Below are 10,000 nucleotides of genomic sequence, written 5' to 3' on the forward strand. Positions count from 1 at the left end.
TCTTCACTGCGGTTTGTGGTGTCGTGACGAGGAATTGTCTGCCGGGATGTTGTTGTTGTTGGTGTTCTGTGTTGTATTCATCGACGTGACGCCCACGCACGCGAGCACTCACAATATCTGCCAACACACACACCCGCACACGCACGTACGCGAGCACTCACAACATCTGCCAATACACACACACACACACACACAACTCAAAGCAAACTGCATTATCTATGACATCAGTTCATGAGACACGAAACAACCACACAACCCGACGCACCCCGACAAAACCAATTGTTACATTACATTCCCACCAAGCACGAAAAGGGACGCAGAAACACATGCAAGATGGACGCTGCTGGTGATGCTCCCGTGATGAGAATGCTCAACGCGAGGTGGAGTTATGTTACTGCAAGTGTGTGCATGTGTCAGTGTGTCCATGTCAATGTGTGCGAACAACAGATCTGCCATCACACACAACTCACAGACAAACATCATGTCACTCCACAAACATGCGCCCAGACAAACAACGACATCAAACATCCCCCCTCTCTCTACAGCAACGACGACAGCAATGGCAGCGAATGACGTACGCGACGCGACGCCGCCAGCCGCTCGCGTGCAAACTCGTAGGAGTGGCCCTTGAAGTCAAACCTGGTCATGGCACGGCATTGGCGTGGTGATGCATTCGAGTAGGTAGTGGGGAGTGGGTGGGAGGGGATGAGTGGATGGTGCTGGTGATGAAACAAAACAGTCGATATCAGCGAGCGAGACAGCAATGCAACAACATGCCACACAACCACCAACCCATCCAACCAACCAACCCATCCAACCAACCAACCAACACCCTCGTCCTCCTCCTGCTCCCCCTCTCTCCCATGCTCCTCCTCCTCCTCCTCCTCCCCCTCCTCCTCGTCAGCGCACCTCCCGACGGTTGACTTGAGGCAGCTGCCGTATGTCTGGCGGTACCGGCCCGCCGCGTGCTGCGACCCGGGCACGGGCGGATTGTACTCCGCTGGGTCCGTCGGGGTCCGCTGGTGTGGTGGAGGCGAGGTGTGTGTGTGTGTGTGTGTGTGTGTGTGTGTGTGTGTGTGTGTGTGTGTGTGTGTGTGTGTGTGTGTGTGTGTGTGTGTGTGTGTGTGTGTGTGTGTTGTGTGTTGGTATGTGAGTGTGTGTGTGTGTGTGTGTGTGTGTATGTGTGTGTGTGAACGTGAGCGTGAACTTTGCACAATGCACACCTTCAAGGCCAACATCACCACAACCACCCATACGCCACACCTCCAGCCATCACAAGCATTGTCAACGCACAGCGCTGCGTCGAATCACGTCGTCAAAGAACGTTTTTCTGTTGGTGGTCGAGCCAAACGCCGCTGAAGGAGGAGAAATAGGGCGCAACAAGAAGGAGAGCATATGCACGTGTTAGCACGACCACGAACCGTAGACACGGACGCACGCTTGGTACTAGGAATACTGGCGACGCGCACACGCACACACATACACATTCACACACACACACACATTCACACGCACACACACACATTCACACGCACACACACACACACACACACACACACACACGCACGCACGCACACACACACACACACACACACAAACACACAAACGCACAAGATACACACGCACACACACACACATTCACGCACGCAAATCCCTTTTTTCACTCACGTCCGTGTTTGCGGCGGCGCTGCGGTCCGTGTGGGGGCGGGTACGTCTGGGCAAGGTCAGACGTGTAGTGGCCGGGGCCTAGCGAGTCCTCCCCGAGTCCGGCCAGCTGTCCTTCCAGACGCATGCCCGTCTTGGCACCAAAGCGCTGCATCTGCTCGTGGTGTTTGTGGCGGCGGCGGTGTATTGGTGGTTTAGGTGAAGTTGTTGTTCGTTGTTTGTTGTGATGAAAAGGGGGAGGGGGAGGAGGGGGTGGATGAGTTGAGAGCGCACAGGTTGACGCTGCGCGTTGTTGATGCTGTGCGTTGCGTTTGTGTTGCGCGTGATACCGTGTCACAATCAAGCAAACAAATAAACCCACACATTCACAACCACCAAACGAAACAAGCCAAGCACGACACAACTTCGCGTCACCTTTGAGAACTCTGCTGTGCGCGGGCGCGGGCTGGATGAGAGCGGGGCGAGATCAACCACGCCGTATTGGCCCGGCACCAGGTCATACGACTTCTGCAATTCGGGGCAGAGGGGGGGGGGCGGGCAATGAGGAGAGGTGCGACATGGGTGTGTGCATGAGTGCTCCTGTGGTTGGTCAAGAAGCCAATTGACGTGCAAGCAAGCAACAACCAATCAACCAACCAACCAACCAACCAAACAAACAAACAGACAGACAAACAAACAAACAAACAAACAAACGAACAAACGAACAACCAAGCAAACGAACAAACAAACAACCAACCAACCAACCAACCAACCAACCAACCAACCAACCAACCAACCAACCAACCAAGCAAACGAACAAACAACCCACCAAACGAGACAACCCCACACCTTCACCGACACATCCCCACCACGCCACATCATCAACCAATCAAACCAATCAAACCATTCAGAGCCCCCCCCCCCTCTCACCCTCTCCCTCCTCCTCGTCCCCTCTGACCTTCCTGACAGCGAATCGCTTTCCGCTGGATGTGTCGTATGGCCCGCGCTCCGTCACCGCGGCCTTCATCAGCGGCGCTGCAAACGCATCCGCATACATGTTTGGCGGTATGTCCGTCCCACCCTGCAATCGCGGTGGTGGTGGTGGTGGTCGTGATTGCAATGTTGATGGTAGTGTGGTGATGGTAGTGTGGTGATGGTAGTTGTGAGCACCGAGTGGCAAAGAGACATCTTGTTGATGATAACCAGAGCAGTGAATGTGCACTCGCACAGCATCACACACACGCACGCACACACACACACACGCACACACAGCATCACACACACAGCATCACAAACACAGGCACACACGCACACACAGCATCACACACGCACACACAGCATCACACGCGCACACACAGCATCACACAGAGCATCAAACACACGCACACACCATCTTCCTCACACTCCCCTCCCCCTCTCTCCCACTTCCACCCACCGCGCGTTGCAGGGCCGCCCGCTGCGCCGCGCCCTCCATCACGCCCACGCGACTCGGCGACTTTCTGCTGCGCACATATGCATCGAACTTGTCGTGCGCGTCCGCATATGTGGTTGCGTCAGGGAGACGCAGGCGCTGCTCGTCGGGCGGCGCTAGACGCGCGCCGGGCCTGGACAGCGACATGGGTATGTGGCCGTATGAATCTTCCGTGAACGACCGCGCAACATATGTGCCGGGGCCAAGCTGCCTCGCCTGCGGACGCGTGTTGGTAGCGATGGTGGTGGTGATGGTGGCCGTGATGGTGGCGGTGGTGGTGGTGGTGGTGAAGGGGGGGGGGTTGAGGACGTGTGGGGGTGATGATGAGCGGCCTATGCAAACACACCCACATTCCCAACACACACTCACACACTCACACACTCACACACTCTCACACTCACACTCGCACTCACACACACTCACACTCGCACACTCACACAAACGCACATTCCCAACACTCACTCACACTCACACTCACACACACACACACTCACACACACAAACGCACCTCCTTCTCGCGCTTCTTCTTGAGCCGCTGGTGGACGGTGGAGACGCCCAAGCGCATGCGGTGCGGATGGCTCGCCTGCCGCGACCACTCGGGCTCGGTGCTGTCGAGTTGATATGGAGGGCAGTGGTGGTGGGTGATGCGAGTGGTGAGATGGGTTGTGGATCATGTTATTCGTGACAGCTGTAAAGCGAGTGATCGAGAATTAGGACACGTGAGAGAACAACAAGAGCGTGGTCATGACGATGAGTGCGCCTTTGCGCGCAAAGAAGGACTCAAGACGCCCAGACACATGCCCCTCCCCCAACACGCACACACAACAACACACTTCTTGCGCGTCATCTTGGTTGCTGATCGCAACGTCTCGTCAAGCGGGATCTCGTGCATGCCGGGCCCACGTCGACGGTCCTGACAAAACAACAAAACAACACAATAAACGAATCAAAAGTCAGCGAGAGCGATGGCGCCATCACACACACACACACACACACACACACACACACACACACACACACACACACACACACACACACACACACACACACACACACACACACAACACGCACACACACACACACACACACACACACACAACACACACGCAAAACCATGCGTTCACAAACACACGCACAAGTTCTTCTCCCCCCCCCCTCGGCCGCACGACACCAACGACGCACCTCGTCCTTGTAGGTGTATGTGGCGGCAATGCAAGTTCCAGGGCGAAGCGCGCGCGGGTATGTGCCCGCTGTGCTGAAGCGGGTGCTTTGAGAGCCAAACCCGACAGGGGACTTGCGGGATGCCGAGCCGGCGCTCGCTGCCTGTCTCCTCGTGGTGCCCTTGCCCGGTGTGGCGGCGTAGGCCTTCCTGCTGCCGGCTGGCGGCGGCGGTGGTGATGAGTGTGGTGGCTGTGGCGATGCCTGCACGCGCTGCCGTTGGTTCGTGGCCCGACTCAGCCGCGGCCCCATCATCTCCTGTGGCGGCGATCGCAACTGTGCCGGTGGCTGTGGTTGTGGTGGTGGTGATGGTTGTGGCGATGTGGCGCGTTGAATCATCTGCTTCAGCATGTCCGAGTCCTTGCCCTGCGGCGTGGGCGACAGCCTCGTATTGGCTGCCGTTCCCCTCGATGAAGGCGCTCCAAGCGACAGCGTGGCCATCGTCGGTGTTTGTGGGGGTGGTGCTGGTGGTTTGTATTGGTGGTGCCGCCTGTGCTGCCGCCTGTGGTGTTTGTGGTGCTGGTGTTGGTGGTGACAGAGACCTGTGGATTGGAGGTGAAGATGAATGGATGGCTGGCTACCTGTGCCTTGCTTATCTGCCGTGCTTGTTCCTCGTTTTCGTCTGGAATGGGAGTATGGGGTTGGCACGAGATTGGGTCCACTGCTTTTGGTTCTGGTGTGTGCGGCGTGTGTGCGTGTTTGAGGGTTGTGGGTGGTTGCGTGTGTGTGGTTGCGCGTTGTGTGTAGTTGGGTTTTGTGCTCCTCTGCTTGCTTCTTCTTCGCGCGCTTCCCAACACTTGGCCTTTGTCTATGCCGGCCTTGTTGTAGGCTTCGTCAGGGAAAATTGCGCAGCGAACTGTGACGAGGCTGGTGGCGAACAGCAAGCAACTTGGCGAGGCAACCCGAACAAACCTCTCCGTGTACAACGCCTTTGTCACCTGTTTGTTTGCGTGCAGTTCGTTCCGTTGTTGTGCAGCGCGCGCTCTCCTCCTGATTCCTCACTCGTTTCCATCCTTTGATTCACACGTGTACCACTAAAGCAAGGCAACTTGAAGCATGTACACACAGACGCACACACACGCACACACACACACAAAAAACATGCACAAACACACACAACTCCCCACCATCTCCCCTCCCTCCCTGGCTCTCTCCCTTCTCCCTCTTCAAACATCACATCACTTTGAGCAAGGCGGACATGAGCTGGGACACAAGAGCGGTGCAAATCCAAAGTCAAAACAGAGGCAGGTGCCGAGGTTGTTGCACGTCAGGCTGAACAGGTTGTTACTCTGCAACAGCAGCTGTCCGCCAACGGAGCTGAGGGAGCTGAAGTTGATACCTTGCAGGCTGTTGCTGCTGAGATCCAGGTCACCGCCAATGGTGAGCAGCGAGCCAAAGGAAAACGTGCTGGCCAGCACGTTGCTCGAGAGGTCCAGGCTGCCTCCAATCGCCGTGAGCGATCCAAACTGCACGACGGAGAGGCTGTTGCCGTGCACGTCAACACTGCCACCAACAGCAGCCACGCTGGCAAAGTCAATCGTCACCAGCAAGTTGCCGCCAAGCACAATGTCGCCGCCAACAGTCGCCAGCTGGCCAAACGCCGCCGTACTCATAGCATTGCCCGCCGCAGAGAACGTGCCCGCAACTGAGACAATGCTGCCCAGGGAAAGGTGCAACAGGGCGTTGTTGTCGAGAATGAGGTCACCGCCGATGTGCGTGACGCCGCCAAAGCTGATGCTGCTTAGGCCCGTGCTCTCGATGCGCAGGCTGGAGGGCAGCGTGGTCATGCCAGCGGGGAGCGCAAACGAGGGCAGGCTGACGCTCGAAATGTTCACGCCGCCCCCAATCACCGTCACGTTCTTCATGTCAATGCTGGCAAGCGGGGTGCTGTGGATGGTGATGGCGCCGCCCACGTGCTGCAGCTGGCCCACGTCGACCGTTGCCACGCTGTTGTGGCTGAGGGTGAGGCTGCCGCCAAGGAAGGTCAGGCTGTTTAGGTCCACGCTCGTCACGCTGTTGGCGCTGATGCGGATGCTGCCGTTCACGCGCGCAATGTTGTGGAGGTCCACGGCAGGCAGCGAGCAGTACGTTAACTCGAAGCCGCCGCCAACTTCAGTGAGGGCGCCAAAGTCAAGGGTGGTCAGCGGCGCGCTGGCAATGGTCACGTCACCTCCAACATATTGGATGCCAGCCAGCTCCAACGCGCTGACAGAGTTGGCGCTCATGTCAAGCGTGCCGCCAACGTGTGTCATCTGGCCAAAGTCCAGCGTGGATATGGGCGTGGAGCGCAACACCACGTCGCCGCCAACCCACGCAATGTCAGCAAAGCTCAGCATGGTCAGGAGCGTGTTGTACAGGGTCAGGTTGCCAGCCACGTACAGCAGCGCACCAAAGTCGACGCTGGACAGCGCGTTGTCGTGCATGGCAAGGTGCCCGCCGACGTGGGTTAGGCTGCCAAACGCCACGCTGAGCATGTGGTTGTGGTTGATGCGGATGTCGCCTCCAACATGTGCCACGCGCGCAAAGTCCAGGCTGCTCACGCTGTTGTGCTTCATCTTCACTTCTCCGCCGACAAAGGCGAGGCCGCCAAAGTCAACTATGGACAGCACGCCAGGCTGCGCCCCGCTGCCGGGGGCAATCACAGACCCGCCAATGTGCGTAACCTGCCCAAACTGAAGCGCCGTCGTGGTGGTGGCCAGGGTCACGGACCCCGTCACGCGCTGCAGGCCGTAGAACTCCTCGCAGCAGCACTCCACCACCTGCGCCACCTCGCACGCGCCCAAGGACGCAACCGCGGAACGCGAATCTGCGTTGGAGCAGTCAAGCGTGATGTCGGACACGCCGGCCCCGCTGCAAGTTGTGCAGTCGATATCAACGCTCACGGTGTACTCGCCCTGCGCGCCGCCGTGGCCATACACGAACAGGTACACGACGACCACGGAAACACTTTCGCCGTTGTCGAAGCTGAGAGAGGAGGAAAGAGACGTCGATACTTTGGCGCCATCGGCGGTATAAAGCTCAGCGCGGATGCCCGTGCCATAGGTGCTCAAGCTCACGTCCAGGTGCCCGCGTGCACACAGTTCGATCTCGTACCAGTCCACGTCTCCCTCGCAGATGGTGGCGTTGAACGGTGTGGTGTCTCCGGAGATGGGGGAGGCGCGAAAGAAGAAGTTGTTGCTGTGCGCCGCGTTGGTCGCTGCTGCTGTGGTCGTTGTTGTCACGGACGGCGTCGTTGTGTGTGGAGTGGTGGTGCCTTGCGGGGTGTTTGAGTTTTGGTTGGTGGTGCCATATGGGTACGGGCTCGTGGTGAAGACTTCTTCAGTGGGGTACGAAGTCGTGGGATACGGGTTTGCGGTGGATGTGACAAATGCAGCTGGTTGATCAAAGTTGTCTGGCACGCAAGTCATCGTCGTCGTCGTGGTTGCGGCGACGCATGTGCAAGGGGCACAGCAAGTCACAAACGCCACCGCGAACAACAAAGGCAATACGCGCGGCATCGCTGTGTGTGTGCGTGCTGTGCGTATGTGCGTATGGTGTCGTATGTGCGTGTGTTGTGTATTGTGTGTGCTTTTGTGCGCTTGTGCGTGTGTATTGTGTGTGCTTTTGTGCACTTGTGCGTGTGTTGTGTATGTTGTTCGGGCGTGTGTGTTGGATGCGTGCTATCAACAGGAGGAGCGCGAGTGAGCAAGAGAGCGGCAATAACAACAGGGCTGTGCACGCCGATGACGTCATGGTGTAAATGATTCGATGCACGTGTAATGGCAAGGACTGAAGGGCAACTGAGCAGCGGAGGACGAACGCCACACGAGAGTAAAACACGAGACAAGCAAGAACGTACGCAAAGCACAAGAGTCCACAATGTGTCAGCTGTCATGGGCATGCTCAGTTTCGGGTACTGAACCACCAGTGTCAGCATCATGTTGTTGTTGTTGTTGTTGTTGGTGTTGTTGTTGTTGTTGTTGTTGTTGTTGTTGTTGTTGTTGGTGTTGTTGTTGTTGTTGTTGTTGGTGTTGTTGTTGTTGTTGTTGTTGTGGTGCAGGCGGTTGTATTGGGTGCGGTGGGCGGTTGGTGTCAACAATCTCGCGGCAGTTGCGCCCGGGACACTCCAGACGACACGGCAAGTCCCGCAGCTGTGGCGGCGATGGTGGTAATGGTTTGCAATGGGACAGGCAGGCAGGAAGTGAGCGGTGTGTGTGATAAAACCGGATGCAAGTGCGCGGTGAAGCCGCTGGGAGATGGGGGAGAAGGCGATGATGGAATTGGAGAAGGAGGAGTGATGCACACACACACGCACACATACTTACACAGACAGACGGACAGGCAGACATACTTGTACTGACAGACACAGACGCTTAAATGCACAAACATACACCACACACACACACAAACACAGAGACACACACACAGACACAGACACACAGACACAGACACACACGCGCGCGCGTATATCGCGCCACCAACCTGTCTGTAAGCGGCGACAAACTGGCGCTGGGGCATGTTGGTGGCGCCAAGCCTGTATTTGTATGGCAGGCCCATGCCCAGGTCCCACATCCTAAACCCACACTCCTTCAGCAGGCGCGCAAGTGTGCACATCTGCACCGTACCCGCCCCGCTCTGGCCCGTGAACCCAGTGGCACTGCAAGTGTGTGTGTGTGTGTGTGTGTGTGTGTGTGTGTGTATGTGTGTGTGTGTGTGTGTGTGTGTGTGTGTGTGTGTGTGTGTGTGTGTGTGTGTGTGTGTGTGTGTGTGTGTGTGTGTGTGTGTGTGTGTGTGGGGGGGGGGATACTTTTGTGCGTTGGACGAAGCAAGAACACGGTGGGGACGCAAACGGATAGAGACGCATGCAGGCATGCACACACACTCACTCACTCTCTCACTCACTCACACACACACAGACAGACACGCACCCAACTCGACCGAGCATACCTGGTGTACACGCCACCGCAGGCCCAGCCCAGCTCGCCCGCAACGAGGTTATCGTCCTCCCACACCTCCACAGAGTGCATGCGCGTGCCGTTGCCCGGGTGACGGTGCATGCGCCTGTACTCGTCGGCGATGCACCCAAGCCAGTTGACACCGTGCTGCCGCAAGCAGCTCTCGACCACGTCGTCGAAGCGCGTGTCGACGGTGATGCGCAGCCGGCGCGCCTGCTTGCGTGTTGACTTGGATACGACAACCTTGTCTAGCTCGTCAAACACGCAGCGCTGGATATCGAGCTTGCCGAGGATGATGCTGTCGCTTGGGGTGGGGCCGTACATGTACGCCATGAGGAAGTACGCGTTGTAGCATATCTTCTGCAGCAGGTCGGTGTCTCTGCTCACAGCCCACGACAGGTCGTCGTCGTCATTGGCCTCAAGTACACGGTCCACCACCTCACGTGCGTGGGCGTGTGCACATGTGTGTGTGTGTGTGTGTGTGTGTGGAGGGGGGGGGGGTGGGCGTGTCAGTGATAACGACAGAGTGAGGTGGAGGAAGACGTTGAGCCCAATGCAGGCAAGCTTAATACACACACACACATACACACACACACACATATACACACACACACACACACACACACACATACTCAACTCACCTGTTGCACGTCGCGGGCGTGAGAGATGAACGGCCTTGTGATGAGAAAAGGAACATGTCTGAGAGAGGCAGTGACCTCAGGCCACTCATCTT

The 10,000-nt window shown here is 57.3% G+C and overlaps 3 protein-coding genes across 3 annotated transcripts in view; all 3 read right to left on the reverse strand.

The window, feature by feature from the left end:
- Window positions 1-58: 58 nt before the first annotated feature.
- Window positions 59-5,085, reverse strand: PTSG_09739 (uncharacterized protein). Its single transcript, XM_004989038.1, has 11 exons — window positions 4,298-5,085; window positions 3,949-4,028; window positions 3,624-3,723; window positions 3,080-3,331; window positions 2,603-2,725; window positions 2,080-2,172; window positions 1,669-1,819; window positions 1,294-1,355; window positions 910-1,019; window positions 579-639; window positions 59-394 (listed from the first exon to the last, which is right to left on the reverse strand). Exons 1-11 carry the CDS (start codon window positions 4,772-4,774, stop codon window positions 392-394), a joined length of 1,512 nt encoding a protein of 503 aa, XP_004989095.1. The 5' UTR covers window positions 4,775-5,085; the 3' UTR covers window positions 59-391.
- Window positions 5,086-5,334: 249 nt separating this feature from the next.
- On the reverse strand, window positions 5,335-8,061 carry PTSG_09740 (uncharacterized protein). Its single transcript, XM_004989039.1, has one exon. It carries the CDS (start codon window positions 7,828-7,830, stop codon window positions 5,512-5,514), a length of 2,319 nt encoding a protein of 772 aa, XP_004989096.1. The 5' UTR covers window positions 7,831-8,061; the 3' UTR covers window positions 5,335-5,511.
- Window positions 8,062-8,196: 135 nt separating this feature from the next.
- PTSG_09741 (uncharacterized protein) overlaps window positions 8,197-10,000 on the reverse strand; it is a gene marked incomplete at both ends in the record, with an annotated part of 1,868 nt that continues 64 nt past the window's right edge. The window contains 4 exons of the mRNA XM_004989040.1: window positions 8,197-8,463; window positions 8,795-8,969; window positions 9,260-9,705; window positions 9,909-10,000. The exon at window positions 9,909-10,000 is cut by the window's right edge and continues 64 nt beyond it. Coding sequence (XP_004989097.1) covers window positions 8,197-8,463; window positions 8,795-8,969; window positions 9,260-9,705; window positions 9,909-10,000 — 980 coding nt within the window. The remainder of the gene's footprint in view (window positions 8,464-8,794; window positions 8,970-9,259; window positions 9,706-9,908) is intronic.

The sequence above is a fragment of the Salpingoeca rosetta genome (assembly GCF_000188695.1).
Source record: "Salpingoeca rosetta unplaced genomic scaffold supercont1.31, whole genome shotgun sequence".
Taxonomy (NCBI): domain Eukaryota; class Choanoflagellata; order Craspedida; family Salpingoecidae; genus Salpingoeca; species Salpingoeca rosetta.